This window comes from Erinaceus europaeus, chromosome 9, assembly GCF_950295315.1.
Source record: "Erinaceus europaeus chromosome 9, mEriEur2.1, whole genome shotgun sequence".
Taxonomy (NCBI): domain Eukaryota; kingdom Metazoa; phylum Chordata; class Mammalia; order Eulipotyphla; family Erinaceidae; genus Erinaceus; species Erinaceus europaeus.
The window spans coordinates 47315831-47341851 of record NC_080170.1 but is presented as its reverse complement, the minus strand read 5'-3'; the positions used below and the strand labels follow the sequence as shown (position 1 = coordinate 47341851).

The 26021-nt window shown below is 36.8% G+C and overlaps 1 protein-coding gene across 6 annotated transcripts in view; it reads left to right on the top strand.

Annotated features, from left to right (window-relative positions):
• Nucleotides 1-26021, top strand: part of EDEM3 (ER degradation enhancing alpha-mannosidase like protein 3) — a 60061-nt gene that overhangs the window by 19363 nt on the left and 14677 nt on the right. For 2 of the 6 annotated variants that reach the window (XM_060197827.1, XM_060197824.1), the window contains 14 exons: nt 1209-1309; nt 2354-2393; nt 9881-9993; nt 11291-11444; nt 12146-12280; nt 14898-15003; nt 16447-16544; nt 18449-18574; nt 18769-18852; nt 20431-20514; nt 20982-21106; nt 23867-24032; nt 24358-24512; nt 25424-25580. In XM_060197827.1, coding sequence (XP_060053810.1) covers nt 1236-1309; nt 2354-2393; nt 9881-9993; nt 11291-11444; nt 12146-12280; nt 14898-15003; nt 16447-16544; nt 18449-18574; nt 18769-18852; nt 20431-20514; nt 20982-21106; nt 23867-24032; nt 24358-24512; nt 25424-25580 — 1617 coding nt within the window. In that variant the 5' untranslated portion in view covers nt 1209-1235. Of the gene's footprint in view, nt 1-1208; nt 1310-2353; nt 2394-9880; nt 9994-10024; nt 10199-11290; nt 11445-12145; nt 12281-14897; nt 15004-16446; nt 16545-18448; nt 18575-18768; nt 18853-20430; nt 20515-20981; nt 21107-23866; nt 24033-24357; nt 24513-25423; nt 25581-26021 lie in introns of those variants that run through there. The other 4 variants (XM_016188463.2, XM_060197826.1, XM_016188462.2 and 1 more) reach the window with 4 other exon arrangements.

Here is a 26021-nt window from a genome sequence, read left to right as displayed (position 1 = left end):
TTTGCCTCCAGGGTTATCACTGGGGTTAGGTGCCTGCACTACCAATCCACTGCTCCTGGAGGCCACCTTTTCCCTTTTGTTGCCCTTGTTGTTTATCTTTGTTGTTGTTATTATTGTTTGTTGCTGTCATTGTTGTTAGATAGGTCAGAGAGAAATGGAGAGAGGAGGGGAAGACAGACACCTGTAGACCTGATTCACCGCTTGTGATACCCTGCAGGTGGGGAGCTGGGGGCTCAAATCGGGATCCTTGCTCCCGTCCTTGCACTTTGTGCCATGTGCATTTAACCTGCTGTGCTACTGCCCAGCCCCCAAGTAAACATTTTAAAGCACTATATACATACAGTATAAGCATCTATTTGTAAATAGTGATATAACATATTTGCATTTATTTAAATGTATATGGTTATGAAGGATAAATACTATTCTTAACAGTACTTCTATTAAGTTTTAGGTAGAGGGTAGACATGATTAGACTTTAAATATATATATATTGATTTTTTATTTATTATTGGATAGAAACAGTGAAATTGATTTGGGGGGGGGGAGAGAGACACTGCAGCTCTGCTTCACCACTCATGAAGCTTTCCCCCTGCAGGTGGAAACCAGGTTCAAACCTGCATCCTTGAGCACTGTAATGTATGCTTTTAACCAGGTACACCACCGTCTGGTCCAAATGATCAGATTTTTAAAATTTTAATTTTAGTGTATTTATTTAGTGGATAGAGATCAAGGGGGGGAGATAGGGAGGGAGAGAAAGAGACACTTGTATCATGATTCTGCTGCTCATGGGGCGTCCTCCCTGCAGATAGATCCTTGCACATGGTAACGTGTGGGCTCATCCAAGGTGTGCTACCACTTAGCCCCATGAGATTTTTTTCCCCCAGAGCATTGCTCAACTCTAGCTTATTGTGGTGCTGGGGATTGAACCTGCAACATCAGAGCCTCAGCTGAGCACTAAAGTCATTTTACATAACCATTAGGCTATCTCTCCAGTCCCCCCATGAGATCTTTAAAAGAACCTTTTCTTAGATAGATTTTCAAAAACTGCATTTATGACTAAAGAAAAAAATTAAGGATTTCATAGGCTGTAAGTTTAGTAGAACTTTCAACATATCTTTACTTTGTTTTTTAAGCTTACTGTTCATATTCTCTAAGTAATGTGTACTTGCTGCTTTTTTCCTTTGTGACTCATTGAGATTTCCTTGCAGGAACATGCTTACCCAGCTGATGAACTCATGCCCTTGACCTGCAGAGGTCGTGTAAGAGGCCAGGAGCCAAGTCGGGGTGATGTTGATGATGCTTTGGGGAAGTGAGTATCAAGGGAAAGGATGCATGTCCTCTCAGAAGTTTCCAAGTTTTAGGCTTCTTAAAAACAGTTTACAAACTTATTTGTTGGAACTGGTTATATCTCAAAGACTGCTATAGGTATTACATTAAGCTTCTTTATACCCTTTTGTTATCTCTTGTTATAAAATATATGTTGATTTACTTCATAGATCAGTGAAAAATTGAGTTAGTTTTTTCTTAAGTTGGATATAAGTTGGGTGGGGGAGATAGTATACTGTTATACAAAAAAACAAAACAAAAATAACAACAACAAAAACACTACCATAATACCTGAGGTTTCAAAGTCCCAAGTTCAGTCCCCCTCACTACCATAAGACAAATCTTACCAGTATTCTAGTCTCAGTCTCTGTCTCTCTCTCTCTCACTAAAATAAAATAAATAAAATGTATTTTTAAAAATATTTTTTATATTTATTTACTTATTCCCTTTTACTGCCCATATTATTTTATTATTGTATTCGTTGCTGGATAGGACAGAGAGAAATGGAGAGAGGAAGGGAAGACAGAGGGGGAAAGAAAGATAGACACCTGCAGACCTCCTTCACCGCTTGTGAAGCAGTTCCCCTGCAGGTGGGGAGCCGGGGGCTTGAACCAGGATCCTTACACCAGTCCTTGCACTTTGCGCCACGTGCATTTACCACGCTGCGCTACTGCCCCGACTCCCATAAAATGTATTTTTAAAGTAAATAAATTGAATTTAAGTTCAAGATTTCATGTAAAGTCATATTAAGATGTCATACAGTGTTGATGCTAATATTTTCATTTACTTTGGAAAGATGTAATGGATGTTTCTATTACGCTTGAAGGCTATATAGATATGCTAATGTACAATATGCTTATTGTGACATTACAAGTTCTGTCAGCGTTTTCATAGGTTACATGTAGATGCTATAGTTATAGTTAATAGAAACTGCCAGTCAGAAGGGTATAGATAAGACAGCTTATATGTTCATGGATAAACTATTGAACATTTTTATGTCTTCTAGCTAATTATATTTGTTTCTTAGATTTTCCCTGACGCTAATTGATTCTTTGGATACTCTTGTGGTAAGTTTGATTTTTCTTGAATCTAATTACTTTACAAATTTCATATTGTCATAATTTGATCTTTAAATGTACATTGTTGTTATGATTCCAACCATCTAGTACAATTAATTATAATGATACCAAGCATTAAAATTCTAAATTCACCTTTGAAGGTGGCATTGCCATTAAGTCCATTCCAATAAGTTTACTGAAACAAAGCTATGGGGGAGGAATGGGACCTGAATTCATGCTTGCTACCTGCTGGGAGCCAAAGGAATTCATTAAGGCAGCTGTTAGAATGAATTTTCTAGCTAATTATGGAGGGTAATTATCATTTGAAATAGCAGTACAACTATTCTTGGTCATTCTGATTTTGGAAAGAAGAAAAGACTTCTTTTATTATTATTATTATTATTATTATTATTTATTTATATAAAAAAAAGGTAACACTGACAAAACCATAGGATATGAGGGGTACAACTCCACACAATTTCCACCACCAGAACTCTGTATCCCATCCCCTCCCTGATAGCTTTCCTATTCTTTTTTTTTTTTTAGTTTTGCTTGTGAGGTCACAGCTGTCTTTTAAAAATTTATTTATATATTTATTTATTTATTTTTAATTTCTTTATTGGGGAATTAATGTTTTACATTTGACAGTAAATACAATAGTTTGTACATACATAGCACTTCCTAGTTTTCCATACAACAATACAAGCCCCACTAGGTCCATCCTTTTTAGACATGTGGTGAATATTCTGTCCATGTCCTCTCCCCATTTTTGAATGGGGTTATTTGTTTTCTTGTAGTTGAGTTTGGCAAGCTCTTTATATATTCTGGTTATCAAACTCTTGTCTGATGTATGACATGTAAAGAACTTCTCCCATTTTGCGAGGGGGTCTCTTGGTTTGCATAGTGATTTCTTTTGCTGTGCAGAAGCTTTTTAATTTGATGTAGTCCCATAGGTTTATGCTTGCCTTAGTCTTCTTTGTAATTGGATTCGTTTCATTGAAGATGTCTTTAAAATGTATGCGGAAAAGAGTTCTGTCAATATTTTCCTCTAAGTATCTGATAGTTTGTGGTCTAACATCCAAGACCTTGATCCACTTGGAATTTACTTTTGTGTCTGGTGAGATATAGTGGTTCAGTTTCATTCTTCTGCATGTTTCAACTCATTTTTTCCAACACCATTTGTTGAAGAGACTCTGATTTCTCCATTTAATAGTCTGGGCACCTTTGTCAAAGATTAGATGTCCATAGGTGTGGGGGTTTACGTCCAGGCTCTTAGTTCTGTTCCACTGGTCAGTGTGTCTATTCATGTTCCAGTACCAAGCAGTTTTGATGACAATGGCCCTATAATACTATTTGAGATCTGGGAATGTGATGCCTCCAATTCTGTTCTTTCTTCTCAAGATTGTTTTGGCAGTCTAGGTCTTTTCTGGTTCCAGATAAACATTTGTAGCATTTGTTCTGTTCTTCTAAAAAAATGTGGTTGGGATCTTGATGGGGATAGCATTAAATTTGTAGATGGTTCTGGGTAGTATATTCATTTTGATGATGTTAATTCTTCCAACCCATGAACATGGAATATCTTTCCACTTTTTTCTGTCTTTTTCTATTTCCTTAAGGAGTGACTCATAATTTTCAGTATACAAGTCTTTCACTTCTTTGGTTAAGTTTATTCCTAGATATTTTATTGTTTTTGTTGCTATAGTAAAAAGAACTGATACCTGAATTTCATCTTCTTCTAACGTAGTGTTTGCATAGAGGAATGCCACTGACTTTTGAATGTTAATTTTGTAGCCTGACACCTTACTGTATTGCCTGATAATTTCCAAAAGCTTCTTGCTGAATTCCTTAGGTTTTTCTATGTATACTATCATGTCATCTGCAAATAGGGAGAGTTTTCTTCCAATCTGTATCCCTTTAGTTCCTTGCTCCTGCCTGATTGTTATGGCAAGAATTTCCAACACTATGTTGAATAGTAATGGTGATAATGGGCAACCCTGTCTAGTACCTGATCTAAGTGGAAATGCTTCCAGTTTTTCACCATTGAGCATGATATTGTTGAGTATGATGAATATGATATAGACTCCACTATCTTGAGGATTTTCCATCTATTCCCATTATCTGTAGCATTTTGATCATAAAGAATGTTGGATTTTGTCAAAGGCTTTCTCTGCCTTTGATATAACCATGTGGTTTTTGGTCTTGCTTTTGTTGATGTGGTGGATCACATTGATTGATTTACGTATATGAAACCAACCTTGCATGCCTGGGATAAACCCCATTTGGTCATGATAAACAATCTTTTGACTATACTGCTGTATCCAGTTGGCTAGAATTTTGTTCAATATTTTGGCATCTATGCTCATCAGAGATATTGGCCTGTAGTTTTCCTTTTTGGTTGTGTCCCTGTCTGCTTCTAGTATCAAAGTGATGTTGGCTTCGTAGAAGCTGGAAGGGTGTATTCCTGTGTCTTCAGTCTTCTGGAAGACTTTAAAAGTAGAGGTATTAGTTCTTTGAAGGTTTTGTAGAATTTATTTGTAAGACCATCTGGTCCAGGACTTTTATTCTTGGGAAGGTTTTTGATAACTGTTTCAGTTTCATTAGCTGTGATGGGCCTGTTCATGTTATCTAGTTCCTCTTTATTTCATTTTGGAAGTTAGTAGGTATCTAGGAACTCGTCCATTTCTTCCAGGTTCTCTAGCTAGGTGGCTTATAGTTGTTCATAGAAGCCTCGCATGATATGTGGAATTTCTGTGGTGTCTGTTGTGATATCTCCTCTTTCATTTAGTATCTGATTTATTTGGGTCTTCTCCCTTTTTTGTTTTGTGAGTCTGGCTAAAGGTATGTCGATTTTGTTCTCTCTTTCGAAGAACCAACATTTACTTTCATTGATCTTTTGTATGGTTTTCTTGTTTTCTGTGTTAATTTTTTTCTGCCCTAACTTTAGTTACTTCTGTCCTTCTATTGCTTTAGGGTTCCTTTGTTCTTCTTCTTCTAGGTCTTTAAGATGTGCAATCAGGTTGTTTACTGTGCTTTTTCTTGTTTCCTAATGTGTGCTTGTATGGCTATGAACTTCCCTCTCAGTACTGCCTTAGCTGTGTCCCAAATGTTTTGATAGCTTGTATCTCCATTTTCATTGAACGTTGGAAACAATTTGATTTCTTCCTTTATTTCCTCTTTGAACCCAGTAGTTAAGTAGTGTACTGTTGAGCTTCCACATTTTGGGACTATTACTAATCTTATTTATTTATTTATTTATTTTCTCTTTTGTTGCCCTTGTTGTTTTTTATTATTGTAGTTATTATCACTGTCATTGTTATTGTCGTTGGATAGGACAGAGAGACATGGAGAGAGGAGTGGAAGACAGTTGGGGAGAGAAAGATAGACACCTACAGTCCTGCTTCACTGCTTGTGAAGCGATTCCCCTGCAGGTGAGGAACTGGGGGCTCGAACCGGGATCCTTATGCTGGTCCTTGTGCTTTGCCCCATGTGCGCTTAACCCACTGTGCTACCGCCTGACTCCCGGGACTATTACTAATCTTTTGTTGATTGTTAAGTGTTTAATTCCACTGTGGTCTGAGAAGGTGCTTGAGATGATTTCAGTGCTCTTGAATTTGCTGATGCTATATTTGTGGCCTAACATATGGTCTATCCTTGAGAATGACCCATGTGGACTTGAGTAGAATGTGTATTCCAGTTTCTTGGGGTGACTGACTCTGAAAATGTCCGATAGTTCTAGTTTATCTATCTCCTCATTTAGCTCCCTCATTTCTTTAGTGATTTTCTTCCTGCATGATCTGTTAAGTTGAGAGAGTGGGGTGTTGAATCCCCTTACTATTACTGTGTTGCTGTTAATACATTGCTGTAGCTCTTTCAGTAGATGTTTGATGTATTTAGAAGGCTTCTCATTGGATGCATAGATGTTAATAATTGTTAAGTCCTCTTGATTGACTGATTCTCTGAGCATTAAGTAATATCCATCCCTATCTTTTAAAATTTTATTTATTTTAAAGTCTATTGTGTCAGATATGAGAATAGCTGTTCCTGCCCTTTTTGGAGGGTCTGTTGGCTTATATGATAGTTTTCCATCCTTTCACTTTGAGTATGTGTTTGTCTTGTTGAATTAGGTGGGTTTCCTTTAGACAGCATATTGTTGGGTTGTGTTTTTTTTTGATCATCTTTCTACTCTGTGCCTTTTAATAGGTGAATCCAGGCCATTGGCATTTATTGATATCAAAAATTGAAGATATTTTAATGCCATTATTGTAGATTTTTAGAGTTTTCTGATATATGGCATATATTGTGATCTGACTGTTTATAGGGACGTTTCAGAACTTCTTTAAGGGTAGGCTTAGTGATAGTTGATTCTCTCAACTGTTGCTTGTCTGATAAGGGTTTTTGCCTCCATCTAGTCTGAATGACAGTCTAGCAGGATACAGTTGTCTTGGTTGAAAGCTTTTCTCATTGCACACTGTATAGATAACTTGCCATTCTCTTCTGGCTGTAGTGTTTGTGTAGAGAATACTGCTGCTAATCTTTTGGGTTTTCTTCTGTAGGTGACTGTTTTTCTCTTGCAGCCTCCAGGATCCTATCTTTGTCCTTATTCCTTTCCATTCTTAATATGATGTGTCTTGGTGTCTTTAAGTCTGGGTTAATTCTGTTTGGCACCCTCTGGGCTTCTTAAAACTTGTTATCTTTGATGTTGTCTAGACTAGATAAGTTCTCAGTTATTATATCCTGAAGAATGCTTTCTTCCCCTCCCTCTCTTTCTTCCTCTGGTAACCAATAATGCTTATATTTCTTTTGAAGTCATCTCATAGGTCTCTGTTGTTGTTTTCAGTATCTCTTAACTTTGTTTTGAGATCTCTTTCTCCTTTTTTAGTTGTCTCTAATCATCCTTGATCTTGCTAATTCTGTCTTCAGCCTCATTTATTCTATTCTCTCTCCCCTCTATTGTTTTCTGAAGTTCATCTATTTTGTTAACCTGTTCTGATACTGTTTTAGCTTGTTCAGCTTGTTGTGTTCTTAGCTCAGCTATTTCAGCTTTCAGCTCTCTAATAACCTTGAGATTAGTATTTTCTTCCAGAGTCTCATTTGTTGTTTCTGCATTTCTGATGACAATTTTTTCAAACTCTTTACTCACTCCTGTGATTATTTCCTCAACTATTGTTTGGATGTTGACCTCCTTACTTTGTGGTTCAACCTTTGTGGGGCTTTTAGCTGGACTCTTCTCCTGGTTCATTTCTCCAGTATTTCTTCTTGTTGGTTTAACTATTTTATATAATATGTTATGAGGTCCCTCTCTCAGTACTTTTCAAATTACTGATCACTCTTGCTTGGATTGACTTGTGATAAGTAAGGTAATTTAAGGGGTTCACAGTTGTGGAAATTGACAGTTATTTCAATATTATTTTAATCCCTGAGTTGGAGCACAGTGGCTTTAAAAACCATTTTTGTTCTTCTTGTTCCCTGTAGGCTATGGGAGCCTGAGGGCTTTTAAACTATGAGTAGGCTTCTTAGCTTAATCCCTCACTCTGGTGATTTGGTGGGTTCCTGACTTTGTTCTAGTCCTGCCTTGTGGTGGTTCCAGATGATCTCCATTGGTATTCCTAGTTGACCCAGGAGAGGAGAGGAGAGAAATACAGCTGCTGTAGCCCCACCTCCTGAAGTCCACAGCTCTCCTGTTCTTATCTTCTGAGAGTATGGACCGAAGCTCATTGTGGGATGCAGAAGGTGGAAGGTCTGGCTTCTGTATCTATTAGGAAATCAGCGAAGATCTTGAAGAGACGTGGAAGGAAGCCTGACTTCTAGTTAGAAAAATTCCAAGTACAGTTCTTAGGACATAGACTTATGGTGAAGAATAAGATTAACAAGATGGTATGCAAGCATATGAATGTGATAGAGGAGTAGGACTGTCTCAGTCTGAAGTGCTAGGAGAACTCTGTATGTTGATGTTGGCTGCAGAGTTTACATGGACTTTGATGTGGAGAAGGAAAGAAATACCGAGTCTTATATTTGAAAATAAGGGCTGACCCTAAATTTTACTTTCACCGTATTTTAGATTTCCTTGTATAATGTTTTGTACCAAAATTAGAATTTTTAAAAAATATTTTTGTTTATTTGTTAGAGACAGAAATTGAGAAGGGAGGGAGGAACAAGAGGGAGAGAGAGAGACACTTGCAGCACTGCTTCACTACTCATGAAGCTTTCCTCCTGTAGGTGGGGCACAGGGACTTGAACCCAAGCCCTGTGCATTATTAGATGAGCAGTCTACTGTGTGTGCCACTGCTTGCCCCTGAATTTAGAATTAATGTTAATTTTAATTTTATGTTAAAATGTTAATTAAGAACGCTCTACAAAATAATCAGACAGAATGTTTAAACAGTCAAGTAGATTGCAGATTTAAATAACATCAAACTGTGTGGTCACAATCATATCAGTCTTTATAATAATGACAGTAATCCCCACATGGAGTTCATTGCAGGAACCCAAAGAATTCTAGGAATCCACAATTCTCATGATAATGATAAAATAGTAATAGTCATGGTGACAGCAAGCACTTACTAAGTCAGCCATCGTTCACCAAGTCTTTTATATCGATGACCTTTATATATTGATGACCTTTATATCGATGCCCTTGTTTATATATCGATGACCTTGTTTATATTGATGACTTGTGAGAGTAGTATGTGTTCTTTTTGTAGATGACTGAGCAGACACAGGAGTGTGAGTGAATGATCGATATGAACTAGAGACCCCACATTCAAGTTAGGGTTTCCTGTTGACCACAGTGTTATCCCCTCCTTAACTGGGGACTCAGCATCCATGGGGTGCAGATGGCAGGCAGTATCTAGTTAGGATCATATTTACTGAAGGCTGTGCTTTCTTCTGAGAATAGACCACTGCACTGGTGGTGCAGGGGATTGAACCTGGAACTTCGGAGCCTCAGGCATGAGAGTCTCTTTGCATAACCATTATGCTATCTACCTCTGCCCAAGAGAATAGACCACTTTAAATGATGTTTGGTGATGGATTTTTTTTGTGTTGTTTCTGACTTGGAAACCAAATTTCACTCATGTAACTCTAGGTTGTGGATTATATATTAAGTAACCAGTTGACCATTCTGGTGATAATCATTTTGAAATCCCATAACATGTTTTTTAACATTTATTTATGCATTTTATTAATTTTGTTAGAGACAGAGAAATCGGCAGGGAAGGGGAAGATTGATAGATAGAGGGACACCTGCAGCTCTTCTGTAGCACTTATGAAGCTTCTTCTTTATAGGTGGGGACCAGTTTCTGGAACCCTCATTGTAACATGTGCACTCAACCAGGTGTGCTACTACCTGGCCCCTTAGATGTGTTTAAGAGAACTGTTGTATATATGTCACATTTAATAGTCTGAAAGTATGTTAACTTGCTTCTAGTAGCTCATTCTGAGGATGTTTCTCTTTCATTTGGTAGAAAAGGACTTTATTTTATAATCTTCTTTTCTAGGTATTAAATAAAACCAAAGAATTTGAAGATGCAGTGAGAAAAGTTTTAAGAGATGTTAATCTAGATAATGATGTAGTTGTATCAGTCTTTGAAACAAATATCAGAGTTCTTGGGTAAGTATGTAAGATACTAAGGCTATGCTTTTAACAACAGAAAAATTTAGATATGCTGTTTATTTATTGATGGTAGAAAAACAAGCAATTTCTGTATTTAAAAGATAAAGTTAGGGATTTTGAAACTGAATCTGTAGGGTGAACTTGCATTATATCTGCCACAGACAGCAGCAGGCTTGGAAGTACTTGAAGACTGAAATCAAAGGTATGCTGTTTTACAAGACTCAAAGGTTGAACACCTCTATATTAGTTCCATCTGGATTCTCTAACTGAAATATTGTGCTGCTCTCTTGCTAGCACTTCTGCAAGTCAAGTGAAAAAGTGAAATGAATTTACTGGATCATTTCACAGTTAAAATAGTTTGAAATGCTCCTGGAATGTTTAAAAATGCAAAATCATAGGATTTAGTAGTTCAAACTTAGCACTAAATTTTCATATGTAATCATTATTTTCATGTCACTCTTTTCCTTTTACCAAAGGAACTTAGTAAGTTTTCAGAGTTCACTAAGCTAGTACATCCAACCTAGAATAGAAAGTTATTTTTTTGTTTAAGTTTTAATATTGTATTAAGAGCTTAAAAGTTCTTGATGAAATAACTAAATTCATTAAATTAAAAACCTGTTAAAATTATAGGCTAAAGAGATAGGTCACCTGGTGGGACGCCTTACCTTATACCATGCTTTGTCATATATGTTGTGCCATGCCTTGCTGTGTGCCTTGCTCAGGCTCAAAGTGGAATACCCTGTGTGAGGCTCTGGCTCTGGGGGAAAAGGTGTTAGAATTAAACTTGTCAAATTTGTTCGCTATTATTTTTAAGATTTTCATTTTTAATCTGAGATATGTAAAAGTGCTAAACACTTTACAACAGAATGTCTGAATTTTAGTGTTGTATACTGGTTATACAATTATGATGTTCTGATATACAGTGAGTAGTTGAGTTACATAAATAATTAAGTTCTTCTGTGGTCTTGCCTTGTGTGTGTTAAATTGTTAGTGACAAGATATCCACATCTGTTTAGGTCAGGAGTGGGGAATGCCTGGTTTATGGGCCTTACATGTCCCTTGAAGTCATTTGGTCTGGCTCTATCAAGTAACCAGAAAAAAATTTTTTTCCATAGTGATGTTAAGTGCTGGTTTTTAAGTTGGTAGTTTTGTATAGCCTGCAAATAATATTTTAAGTATCTAAATATAATAAGTATCTTCTGCCCTTGACAGAAAGGAGGTTTCCCCATTCCTAGTTTAGGTGTTGACATTTACTTGTTAGTATGACTTTGCTAATGTTTTTCTCTGGTCATAGGGGTCTTCTCGGTGGGCACTCATTGGCAATTATGCTAAAAGAAAAAGGCGAGTACATGCAGTGGTATAATGATGAACTTCTGCACATGGCAAAACAGCTGGGTTACAAACTTTTACCTGCTTTCAATACTACCAGTGGCCTTCCATATCCAAGAGTAAGTAATTCTAAACAGCACGCCAGTCTTTCTAGACTTAACTAGCTTTTTAGATAGCTCAGTAGGCAATGTGTGTGCCTTGTCATGTGTGAGGCCCAGGTTTGGGCCCCAATACCATGTGGGTAAGCTTGGGTGTTATGGTATCCCTTTCTCTGTCTCCTTTATCTGATGTAAAAATGCAAAAAAAAAAAAAGTTGGCCTGCAAGTAGTGAAACCACACACATAAGAGACCCCAGCAACTCAGAGAATAAAAAAAAAAAAAAAAAAGACAGTGAGTATATATAAACAGCCATTGTTCCTTGTTGATGCTGGAACAAATGCTTCAAAGTCATGTAACACATTCATATTGATGGGTCACTAGGACGAGGTTTAGATTAGGTTAAAACTTTTATGTGTCAGTGTATAACGGATTGGATTATGACATGTAAGGGGAAAAACAGATGCTATACTAGGACTAGAGCATAGAACTCTGCATTTTCTTTGTGTTATATCACAACACTCACAACACAGTTAATTATTAAATGTTGATCTCATAGTAATTAGAAAGTTAGAAAAATCATCAAATTGAATTTCGGTGTTTAGTTAACATGAGTCATTTTTGTAACTTGGTTAAAAAAAAAGGTTTGGTTGGAAAATAGTTTCTTATCTGGAAACCACTATTTTCTCATAGTTGCTGATAATAATTTTCTAATTTTATTTAGATTAATTTAAAGTTTGGTATCAGAAAGCCAGAAGCTCGAACTGGAACTGAGACAGATACCTGTACAGCTTGTGCAGGTACCTTGATCCTTGAGTTTGCTGCTTTAAGTCGGTTCACAGGAGCAACAATATTTGAGGTTTGCTTTTATAGTCTTTGATTTCCTGGGTATTGGGAATAACTAACTTTTTATTTCTTCTTTGACCAAGTGTTAGGATTATCAGGGGGCCAGGTGGTGGCACACCTAGTTAAGTGCATGTATCATAGTGCACAAGGACCTGAGTTCAAGCCCCTAGTCCCCAGCTGCAGGGGGGGAAGCTTCACAAGTAGTGAAGCAGGGCTGCAGGTGCCTCCCTCTGCCTCTTTTCCTCTCTACCTCTCCCCCCTCTCGATTCCTCTCTGTCTCTATCCAATAGTAAATAAATAAAAGATTAAAAAAAAAGAAAGGATTATCAGTTGGAGAACTACTGTTATTTTAGTGAGCTTGTTGTCTAGATTCATCCTGTAGTATGTAGTTATCAGAAACAGAAGTCACTGTGAGGTTGCTATACTAAACACAACTTTGTGTTTTTGTTGACATACTATAAAATATGTTTCTATGTTTATTCCTAGGCAATTTTTTTAGATAACTAGTTACATGAGTTTGATATCAAAATATCTTTTATGAAATAACTGTATCATACTTTTATGAAATACTGTCTCTGTATTTATGAGATTTCTAAATGGTCTGATAGATTCCTGAAACCCTCACTGAGCATAAGTGAATTATTATCTTTTTTTTGCATTTATGCTTTGATTGAGAGTATTGTAGATGGTGATAATAGTTAATAACTATTTTCTGAATTGATCACTATATTCTTCTATAGTATAGCTATAGTATAGCTGAGGGCCAAATCTAGCCATCTACTTCTTTTGTACAGAAAGTTTCATTAGAACATAGCCACATTATGAATTCCTAGATACCTACAATCTTCCAAAATTAAAGAGGAACTAGGAAATAAGAAAATTGGCCAATCACAGCCAAAGAAATTGAAACCATTATCAAAAACCTTTCCTGGACCAGATAGTTTTACAAATGACTTCTACAAAACCTTCAAGGAAGAGTTAATTCCTCTACTTTTAAAACTCTTCTAGGGGGGCTGGGCAGTGGCACACCTGGCTGAGCGCACATGCTACAGTGACAAGGACCTGGGTTCAAACCCCCTGTCCTCATCTGCAGGGGAAAGCTTCACAAGTGGTGAAGCAGGGCTGCAGGTGGCTCTCTGTCTCTCTCCCTCTCTGTCTCTTCCTCCCCACTCAATTTCTCTCTGCCTCTATCCAATAAAGATAATTTAAGGAAAAAAAAAAAAACTCTTCCAAAAGATTGAAGACACATGAATACTCCTTCCAGCTTCTATGAAGCCAACATCACTCTGATACCAAAAGGAGACAGGGATACAACAGATAAAGAAAACTACAGAAAGAAAACTATGTTCATCATTTGATGAACATAGATGCTAAAATATTGAACAAAATTCTAGTCAACCGGATATAGCAGTATATTCAAAAGATTGTTCATCATGACCAAGTGGGGTTTATCTCATAGATAGCCACATTAGTTTCTTTTTTGTCTCTGATTGTATTTGTACTTCAGTGTTATAGTTGAGTGATTGTAGCAGTTGGTGGACATAATGCCTAGACTGTTTATTGTCTGGCTATTTTCAGAAAATGTTTTCTGACTTCTGGTCTAATATACAAAGAGGTTCAAATTTCCCATTAATTGTCCTATAATTCAGTTTTAAATTTTGGTTTGGGTCTCTTTCCTTAGATGTAAGGGAGGAATAGCAAAATAAAAGCTTTTTATGAAGCTTAAGCCATTTAATTAAAGTTGTAATCTGTTTTGCTTTTAAAAATTTGCATAAGATCTTGACTTGAAAATTTACATTATTTTCCATTGTCATAAAATCTGTGTAGTGATAATTTAATGGTTTCATAGAATCATTTCTGTAATGATAGTTATACTCTGAAATTTATTTTAACTCAGAAACTCATATACATGCCCTTTGCTTTCTGTTTTGTAACATGGTTTCATCCACAGACAAAATTTAATTAGAAATAGCTTTAATTTAGTATCTACTGGTTGAAAGAAAGGAAAAATGTCACTGTAAAATTCTGTGTTTGGTATTGTCAAATTAATACTGATCAATTTACTTTTCATTACAAGAATTCTCATGCTGTTTAAAAAGTGGAATCGGTATAGCCTATGTTTCAAAGGTGGCATACCAACTTTGAAATTCTCTTTCATTTATCTATGTAGCAGACTTAAGATTTTCACTTTGCATTTAAATGAAATTTTTTCACAAATGCATTAAGAACATATGAACATGGGCAGATTCAGACCACTGCCACTCAGTAGCTTTTTTTTTGAGTCCTTCTTTTTAACTAGACTTAATGGGTTGAAAAAGAGCTAAGATTTAACTTGTAAGAAAATTAATGTAGTGATCTGGGAGGTGGCACAATGGATAAGCACTGGACTCTCATACATGAGTCCTGAGTCCAGTCCCCGGCAGCACATATGGCAGAGTGATGTCTGGTTCTTTCTCTCCTCCTATCTTTCCTACTAATAAATAACATTAAAAAATATATATTACAAATTGTTATCTTAGTAATTTTGCACAATCCTTGAAATATGCAGTGAGGATTTGATTTCCATCTCTCCGTATCCTCTTTGTAAAGACGTGCAGTTATTCAAATGTGATTTTCTTTTTTAATTATAGGAATATGCAAGGAAAGCTCTTGATTTCCTTTGGGAAAAAAGGCAGCGGAGTAGTAATTTAGTAGGCGTGACTATAAATATTCATACTGGAGATTGGGTACGGAAAGGTACGTAAGTTGAATTTTTCTAAATCCAGTCTCCTCATTCTCAGATTGGTTTTTATTTAGTGAAGTAATCTTTAGGACTATATAAAGTACAGTTTCTCATAAGGTTGCTGGAATTTTAACCAGTTTATTCAGATTTTCTTCTTTGGTGCCAAATAATAACGTACTTCTAAGTTAGTATTTTCTTTCATACTTTAATGAGTATAGCAATATTCTCATAGTGATAATAATCTCAAGATAATATTCAACTTCAGGAGATGTCATATTGTTTTCTTACATTCTTGATTTGCCTGTTTTAATACTTCTGATAAACTCTTATTCTAGCATTTTCTTTTTCTTTGGAAGTCCTGTTGATGGAATGTGTTGGGCTTATAACTTCATGTTCTCTTGTCACTTACTTTGTAGGAGGGTCAGGTCTGAGACTCTCTCCTGCCCCAGTAACCTTAGGGATGGATTCTAAGAAGTTCTAAAGAAGATACTGCTGTATAGATTTCTTAGGGTTAGGATTTAACTGGAGGAGTATGCTCTGGGCATAGGGATTTCCGTGATTGCAATTCTAATTCTAATTTTGGTCATAACCCACCAGACTTAGAAGTTGGAAGGGAAACAGTCAATGTCAAAAGTTAGGGTTCATCTCTTCTGTGCTGCCCTGAATTTCCTCCTGGAGTACCTGGACCAGAGATGTGAGTCCTTGCAAGTGTAGAAGACCCTGTCTTCCACAGTGAGGGGAGAGAAGCACGAGCAGCTCACCAGCTGCTTCCCTACTACCGCCTGGCTGCCTTCGATTCAGGCCAAAGCTACTCACTCAGCCCACTTTAGCCCCTTCTGGGCAGTTTTCTTCTCTACTTGTTACTTCTCAGTTTCCTTAGTCCTCTGTGAGAATCTTGGAGGAGAAAGCCAGCTAGCTATCTAAGTAGTTTTGGCACTTAGGACTGGCATCTCCAAACTACAGCCATCTTGATTTCCTATCATAAAGTTAAAGCAGTGAGCTAATGAAAAGGAATAATTAAACAAGTAGTACCTTAGTTTATAGTAGAAAATACCCAGTAAGTTCTTAAATAGCTGAAAAATAAATCTGAAAATTCCTCAAGGCCAGAAAAAATATTCTTAGAGGGCAGAGATATAGCTCACTGGGTAGGGCATATGTCTTGCCATGAGTGCAGTCCAGGTTTCAGTCCCAGCACCACCTGAAGTGCTGTGAACAGACACACAAACTCCAGACTTGTTGTGTCTCTCCCTCTCTCATATCTCTCCTTTATTTGAAAAGGCGACCCATGGACAGTGAAATCACACATGGATAAGGCCTAGATTCCTCTCTGTAACCAGTTCTGCTGAGTGCAGTTTAAGTGTGTAATCTAACAGTTTCCTGCTTAGACTAATTTTTTAAGTTTTTCTGTACTAAAGAATTTTCAGTTCTTATTTAACAACCACATTCTTTTTCCATAGATAGTGGAGTTGGAGCAGGGATTGATTCCTATTATGAATATCTGTTGAAAGCCTATGTCTTACTTGGAGATGACAGTTTCCTGGAAAGATTCAATACAGTAAGTTAATTCAGTTTTGTATTACATTCAGAGTCAATTTAATTTGGGTGGCAGATTTTTTTTTTTTAGTATTTTTGTTATCTTTATTTATTTACTGGATAGACAGCCAGAAATTTAGAGAGGAGAGGGAGATAGAGAAGGAAAGTGACGAGAGAGACACCCGCAGCCCTGCTTCACCACTCGCAAAGCTTTCTCCATGCAGGTGGGAGCCGGGGGCTTGAACCAGGGTCCTTGTGCACTGTAACATGTGTGCTCAATCCGGTACACCACCACCCAGCCCCTAGGTGGCAGATTTTGATAGAGGTTCAGTGATCTGAGATGTTCTGAAAAATATGTGATTTTTTTTTTTTTTAATCATCATTTCCTCATAATGTTGGACAGGGAAGAATGAAAACTACTTATACTTCAAAATTAGTTTACAAAGTGTTTTTATCTTTTCTCTTATCAGAAGGTCTCAAGACTTGCCAGTAAGTAATAAAATACATAGAATTGAGCCTTGCCTAATCTTTCACACAAGGAAAAGATCACTGGAATAAGTTGTTAAGTGGTTAACTTTCTCCTTTAGGCTATTTTTTTTTTTTTTTACTTTTTACCAGGGCACTGCTCAGTTCTGGCTTATGGTGGTATAGGGGATTGAATGTGGGACTTTAGAGCCTCAGGCATGAGAGAGAGTCTCTTTGCATAGCTGTAATGCTTGTAATGCTGTCTACCTTCCCACTTTTTTTTTTTTTTTAATTTGGAAGTGTGGTTTAGCCTTTGTTCACACCAAGGAGGCTAAGCTTGGAAAACTTGAAGAAAACCAGAGTGTTTATTTCAAAAGGAGGTCTGTAAGTCTAAAATATGTATCAGACCCAGATGCCTATTTTTAGGAAAAATGGGGAGATTTTTGAACCTGATTGGATCACCTTTGTCTGTCATTGAAGCAAATTATTCAGCTGCATTGCTATTTATTTATTTATTTATTTATTTATTTATTTATTTATTTATTTATTTAGTGTCTCCAGGGTTATTGCTGGGGTTCAGTGTCAGTACTCCAAGTTCACTGCTCTGGGAGGCCTTTTTCCTTTTTATTGGATAGAACAGAGAGAAATTGAGAGGGGAGGGGAAAATCGAGAGGGAGAAAGAAAGATAGACACCTGCAGACCTGCTTCACCACTTGCAAAGCAACCTCACTGTGAGTGGGGAGCTGGGGTTCGAACCGAGATCCTTGCACAGGCCCTTGCACTTTCTACTATGTGTGCTTAACCTGGTGCACCACTGCCTGAACCCCCAACATTGTTGTATTCTTTAAAAAAAAAATAATAACTTACTATTTATTTGCCCACTCATACTTAAGCGTGGAAGTTGTCCTTCCTGGATTTAAATTCTGATTGTACCACTAATTTGTGACTTTGAGCAGTAACTAATACTGTTTGCTTCTGTTCCTCATTCATAAAATGTTAATATTCTATTTTCAGAGTTATTAGGGGAATAAATAAGCTAATGAACAGGAAGTAATTAAACAAATAAGTACCTTTGTGTCTGAGTACTAACACAACTCCTTCTGTGAAATAGAACCCTGGAACTCTTTGTAAGGACTGTTTAACCATGGAGCAGTCTCACAGGACAAGGATGTTCAGATCTTATCCCTGCAGAAGGTCCCCTAAGGATATTATCTTTAATATTCTGTATCAGAGCTAATTTAAACAAACAAACAAACAACCCAGAGCATATGCATTACATATGTATAATAGTTTAGATAAAGGCTTTCATTTAAATAACATAAATATTTATCTCGTTATATAATAATTATTTATTATGTAAATCAGCTTGGATTTCTCCCCAGTACCATTTAATGAAGTGTGTGTTTAGAACTGAGCTTCTTTTTTCTCTTTGCATTCACTGATCCCTACTGTACTTTACAGCACTACGACGCCATCATGAGGTACATCAGCCAGCCACCTCTCCTCCTGGACGTGCACATCCACAAGCCCATGCTGAACGCTCGCACCTGGATGGATGCTCTGCTTGCCTTCTTCCCAGGCTTACAGGTTAAAAACACTCTGCTCTTAATGTTTAGCTTCAGAGATTATAATTAAGTACATGGGTGGTCTCTGAACTTAGATTACCAAAGACAGTCGTATTTCAGAACTGCATTGAAAGACATTTTCTGTTTATATCATGATTGTGGGTAAAAGCAACTTAAAATTAGCTAAGTAATCTTGCTGTTATTGTTGACTCGTAGGTTTTAAAGGGAGATATTCGACCAGCTATTGAAACTCATGAAATGCTGTATCAGGTGATTAAAAAACACAACTTTCTCCCTGAGGTAAGCAAATAATCTTTGGAATGCTAATCTATACAGATGATACTTTTACTAATGTAGAGGTAGGAAATGTCATTTTCAGGATGGTTTTTCATTTACTTTTTTTCCTGGTTATATAGTTCATTTTATCACTTTAGTTTTGATGTCTACAGTATTATGCTCTTCGTTTTTCTCACATATTAATAGAAGTTTAGGATAAAACATACATGGTATTAATTTTATATAAAAAAAAACAATTTGTATTTCTCAACCTTTTAAAATCTGTGCCACTGTACTGTGATATTGTCTCAGTCTAACTTTTACATAAACTCACCAACTAGGGTGATCTTTTTATTTATTTAATATTTTCTAAAGACTTTTATGAAAATGACATACATTTCTTTTGTAGAAATGATGTACATTGGATATACTCTTGCTGATCTTATATGCTCCTTGGAAATTTGGAGCATGCTTGCTTTCTTCATGCTGACATAGAGTTAGTCTATCTGGTTTTTGTTATTTCAGTAATAAATGTTCTTGCTAATGATGAGGCAAGATTTCAGTAACATACTTTTTGGCTTTCCAGAAATGTGCCATTAAAGACATTTATGCATTGCCCTCTCCTACACCTGTTTATTACATATTTTTCTGCAATATCAAAGCATTTGGGAAATACAGTCTTTATAGCACTAAGTGAGTAGGACTGGGCATTGTGAAAAATTCATACTGACTTGGAATGAACTGAGGTTTCAGCTAAATACATCTTATCACAAAGGAAGTTTTCGTTTGGTTCTCATAGAGATTTTTTTGTTTGTTTCTATTTTGACCATGTTTTATTATCATTATTTTTGTAGACTAGTAGGGAATTACTGAAATAAAACTCAAGTATTTTTCATTTTAAATAATGCTTACCATCCCTCAGAGGATTTGAGGTTGTTATAAATGGAAGCATATACTAAAATGGAAATATGAGAACTAGAGAATTGATAAGAGAGGAAAAACTAGAAACAAGAAGAGAAGAAAAGGCAACTGTGTAGACAGACTATCAAGATCAATGTAGCAGCACTATTGCATTTTATACTTTTTCCCAGGGTTTCTCAGAGGCTAAAATGGTCATTTAAATGAGATTGGTTGTGTGCAGAGTGGTATGACTGTAGACTAAAATGATCATTTAGACAACAGTTTTCGAAAGCGGTGAAGCAGGTCTGCAGGAATCTATCTTTCTCTCCTCCTCTCTGTCTTCCCCTCCTCTCTCGATTTCTCTCTGTCCTATTCAACAACAACAACAGCTATAACAACAGTAACAACCACAACAAGGGCAACAATATGGGGAAAAATAGCCTCCAGGAGCAGTGGATTTGTAGTGCTGGCACTGATCCCTAGATATAACTGGAGGCAAAAAGAAAAAAGAAAATTCCATTTAATTGGTAAAAAATAGAAGCCTTTGCACGAATGTATCATGGTTTTTAAACAATGAAAAAATTCATATTATAAACAAAAGTTGTCTTAATTTTACTTGTGCATGATCTGGTTAATGTATTCTAGAACTGCTGTTTTACTTTTATGACACTTCATTGCTTTTTTGTATGTTGTTTTGTCTAGGCATTCACCACAGATTTCAGGGTACATTGGGCTCAACATCCTTTAAGGCCAGAGTTTGCAGAAAGTACCTACTTTTTGTATAAAGTAAGCTAACTTGCCCCTCTCCTACTGCCTACCCCCTATTCTCTGTTATCACTCTACCCTATAATAGTAACTGAATTTTTAAAGTCCTAGTTTAATTTGCTTAATTGATTACATTACAGTTCTTATTCATGTTATTGAAAAATGCAAGAATTTTATTTACATAAACATTTTTAAGAGAAATTTTATATTCTAGAGTTGTTCCCTAGATGTTATCTTTTGCCTCCTCTTAATTAAGCAACCTTTCTACACAAGGACTTTAAAGACTAAGGTAGATCATTGGATAGCCTTTCAGTAGTATAAAGAGATTTACTAAAGCAGTTCCACAACTTAATTCCAGAGCTGGCTTCTCTGCAACCTGGGCACTATTGCCTGGCTTATAGTGGGAACTCAGTAAAGTTTTACCAAATAAACGAATAACAGAATACACATAAGCTTTCTATATGATATACATATTCTTACCTTAATAGGCTACAGGAGATCCTTATTACCTTGAAGTAGGAAAAACACTTATTGAAAATTTAAATAAATATGCGAGAGTGCCTTGTGGATTTGCTGCCATGAAGGATGTTCGGACTGGAAGCCACGAGGACAGGTAGAACTCTTCCTAACATTGCCCTTCAGCTGGGTAGTTGAAACAACACAGAATATGACTGTTAGTGGGAGTCTGCATAGGGTTGTTGCTTTTATAAAGGGTGTTTAAAGATGCTAAGCTAGTTCATTGTGCTTCTTTTTCAGATGCTTTTAGATTAGACTCACACTTGTTTGGAAAGTTTTAAGAGATTGGTTGTGTGCAGAGTGGTATGACTGTAGACTAAAATGATCATTTAGAAAACAGTTTTCGAAAGTGGTGAAGCAGGTCTGCAGGAATCTTAGTCTTAAGGCCTAGCATATAGTATGTGCTCAAACACTTCTTTCTTATTTATTTCTTGTTTTAAATTAAATTTAAAAATTTTTTTAAATTATCTTTATGGGATAGAAACAGCCAGAAAGTGGGAGTCAGGCGCACAGCAGGTGGTTAAGCACATGTGGCACAAAGCGCAAGGACCAGCATAAAGATCCCGCTTTGAGCTCCCAGCTTCCCACCTGCGGGGGGGGAGGGGGCCGCTTTACAAGCAGTGAAGCAGGTCTGCAGGTGTCTTATCTTTCTCTCCTCCTCTCTGTCTTCCCCTCCTCTCTCCATTTCTCTGTCTTATCAAACAACAGTGCCATCAATAATAACAACAACAATAATAATCACAACAACGATAAAAAAAAAGAAATAGCCAGAAATTGAGAGGGTAGGGGGAGATAGAGGAGAGAGAAAGAGAGACACCTGCCACACTGCTTTGCCACTTGAAAAGCTTTCTCCCTGTAGGTGGGGACCGGGGGGCTCAAACCCAGGTCTTTGTGCATCTAACATGTATGCCACCACCCAGCCCCTGTTTCATAATTTTAAAAAAATTGTCACCAGGATTATCTCTGGGACTTGGTGCCTACACAACAAATCCATTGATCGTGGCAGTCATTTTTTCCTTTTTATTTTTTCCTTTGTTTGAGGACAGAGAGAAGTTGTGAGCAAAAGAGGACATAAAAAGTGAGAGACACACCTGCAGTACTTGCTTCACCGTTTATGAAGCGTGTCCTCTGCAGGTAGAGAGTGGGGACTAGAACTCAGGTCCTTGCACACTGTAATGGGTGAACTTAACCAGGTACACGACTGGCCAGCCCCTGCTCAGATACTTTTTAATTGTTTTATTTGGTGCTGGTGCTCAAACTCAGGGTTTCAACATGTAGCAAGGCATATGCTCTCCTGGGCGAGCTCTCCTGGCCCATCCTTGTTACTTCTTGTTATAACTTGTAAATGACTTACTTTACTTTTAATGCTTTCTCGTTTATCATTTATATAGCTGCATATTAGACACCACCAAAATTATATTATGTTTTTCAGTTCTGCTAATATTAATGGATGTTGTTGTGCTGGGGAAACAGCATAATGGTTATGCAAGAGACTTTCATGCCTCAGGCTCCGAGTTCTCAGGTTCAATTCCCAGAACCACCTTAAGCTAGAGCTGAACAGAGCTCTGGTCTTTCTATGTACCTCTCTGTATCTCTCTTTCACACACACTCATTAAAATGAAGTGAATAGGGGGGCAGGCAGGCAGGCGCTGGTGTACCTAGTTAAACTGACATAGTACTAAGCACAGCAACCTGAGTTCAAGGCCCCATTCCCTACCTGCAGCCAGGACACTTAGTAAGCAGTAAAGCAGGTCTATGGGTGTTTTATCTTACTTTCTCTCTCTCCCTCTCTCCCTCCCATCCCCTCTCAATTTCTATCCTAGTGAATAAAATGATGGGGGTGGAGGGAAAGGAGTAAAATGGCCACCAGAAGCAGTGGATTTGGAGTGCTAGCATTGGGCCCCAGCAGCTGGAGGCAAAATAAATAAATCAATCATAAAAATAAATAAATAAAAATTTTTTAAATAAACTTATTTTATGGCTTTTAGTAAACATTGATCTGTTTCATTTCCGTAGTAAGTGGTTCTTCATAGAAAAAATGGAAAACAATACTAAATCTTTTCTGTGGTTTCGACAAGATGCAGTGTTCTTTGTGACAGCAGCCTTGGAATGTGCTTGTATTAAGGCTACTCTACCTCTGGGAGAGAGAGAGAGAGAGAGAAAGAGAGAGCGAGAGAGATAGAAGATTTTTTTTTTTTACATCTAAATTGGTTCAGACAGGTTTTTTTTTATTTTCTAATTTTTTATTAGTGACTTAATATTGATTTACAAAGCTATATGTCAACAGGGGTACGATTCCATACTCCTACCACCAGAGTTCTGAATCCCCAATCCCTCCATTGCAAGCCACAGCCGTTCTCTTAAAGTTGCGGACATGGGCAAACTGTTATTTCCACAGCTATCTGTCTATACCTACATATAACTGCTGCCACCACCCCACTTTTTTTTTTAAGATCCCCTCCTCTTCCTTTCCAAGCCACACACAACCCCATTACTACATCCAAATGTTGCTCTTTTTTTCCTCTTCTCTCTCCAGGAACTGGAGTTGAGTGCCCTCTTATCCTCTTCCTCCTATTACTTCCCCACTGGGAATATGGATCAAAATTATTTTGGGGCTATAGGAGTTAGGAGTTCTGGCTTCTGTAGCTGCTTCTCCACTGGACATGGGTGTTGGCAGGTTGATCCATACCCCCAGACTGTTTCTGCCTTTCCCTAGTGGGATATGCTCTGGAGAGGCAAGGTTCCAGGACAGTTTGGTGAGGTCATTCAGACAGGTTTATCAACCTTGACATTATGATGTTCAAATAGTTAGCATGTGAAGTGTCTTTATGTTTTTATTTGTGACTTTTTGTTTTAGAATGGATTCTTTCTTCCTGGCTGAAATGTTTAAATATCTGTACCTATTATTTGCTGATAAAGAGGACATTATTTTTGATATAGAAGATTATATCTTTACAACAGAAGCTCATCTGTTACCTCTTTGGCTCTCTACTACAAATCAAAGCATCACTAAAAAGAATATAGTAAGTTATGTTTTTTTAATTAAATGCCTCATTCTATTACTTCATTGTGCGTCTTTCATTTTTCCAAGTGAAAAGTAGTGTCCATAACTAGAATTCAGTAAATGTACATGCTGGGAAAATAGTACATTTGATTTTTTTTTTAATTGCATTCTGTGTATACGTAGATTTCATTAAGTGTATGTGGTGAGAAAATAGTGCATTTGATGTTTCCTTTCATTACATGCTCTGTGCACTTATATTTCAGTAAGTGTTTCCTTTGAACAAATAATGAGGTTATGTAAAATAATTATTTTTTACTTACATGATTTTTTTTGGTATATTGCAGACTTCAGAATATACAGAACTGGATGACAGTAATTTTGATTGGACTTGTCCAAATACTCAAATTCTCTTTCCTAATGACCCATTATATGCCCAAAGCATCCGTGAACCCTTGAAGAATGTGGTGGATAAGAGCTGTCCTCGAGGCATCATCAGAGTGTAAGATGTGCTATTTGAATGTTACTATTAAATTTAATGCCTAGTAAATAACAGACAATGTGTGAGCAAATAACAGCCAAGAAGACATGCACTTAGATCAAAACTGTTGAGGCTTGTAGTTACCACTGACTAGAGTAATTACTAGTAAATTTAGATTAGCAAAGCTTATTCTGGAATAATGACTTCTTGTACTATGGAAATTTTCTATGACTTTTGCTTAATGATAAAATAATAATAGTACCAGGGATAGCATTTCGTAGGTCTTGACTTCCTTGGCTCATTTTTGCACAATACTTTGATCATATATTTCTACATATGTATGTGTAGACCCTATTTTTACTTACAGTTTTTGTGTAGTGAAAAATATCATTTCTGTTTTGATTTTATTATTAGGTGAAGGACTTACTCTTGGTCTTTAAGTGAAGTTTATTGGTTTAATGAGTTCGTTTTCTTCTAGATAGTTACATGAGCAAGGCTGTCTTGAAAAAAGAAATATATATATATGTGTGTGTGTGTGTGTATATATATATATATTTATATATATATATATATATGCATTATTCTTCAATGACAGATGTATTGATTTTCCTCTTAAGACACTAAGAGAAAAAACTGTGTTTTTTGAGGAAGAAATCAGTAATAATCTCCAAGACAGCCTCCTCTGTACCTTTACATATACTCATTGATTAATGCTGTCTTGGAGATGACAAATATGCTTTTGTAACTATAAAGTATTATTTTTGAAGACTGTAGGACTTACTAACAACTTGTTATATGTAGGAAAATAACTGTGGTCATTATAGCTTTACTGGTTCTAAAAATAGCAAGTTTGTAAATGTCTCATGTCATTTTTATTTGGCTTACTTTTTCACCATTTGTAGTTTTTAAGCCTTGCCTATAATTATTTTTAGCAGAGAGGAGAGTTTCAGGAGTGGAGCTAAACCCCCTCTGAGAGCCAGAGATTTCATGGCCACTAACCCTGAGCATTTAGAAATCCTGAAGAAGATGGGGGTGAGTTTGATTCACCTCAAAGATGGGCGAGTCCAGTTGGTTCAACATGCAATCCAAGTAAGACATTGCTATACAAATTAGGTGTCATCGCTGCCTTTTGTGGTCTCACTAGCTTTATTAGATCGTAACATTTGACTTAAAAATTTTTTTTTCCTTCACCTAAAATTTTCAATGTGTGGTTCAAAGTTAGAGAGTCAGGGTTTTAAAGACTTATAAACACCTTGGAAAGTCATCAGATGTAATTATTCCTTAATAGTAGAGACACACCTTGGAGGTAGATCCTTCAGATTCAGCTCTAGGCTACTGCAAATCAAGCCAGTGTCTCAGTGGAGGTAGTATTTACCCTTTCTGGTTTCTTAGTCTAGAACAAAATCACATTAATAGGGACTGGGCAATGGCACACCCAGTTGAGTACACATGTTACAATGCAAGAGGATCAGGCTTTAAATCCCCTGGTCCCCACCTGCAGGGGAGACGCTTTATGAGTAATGAAGCAGG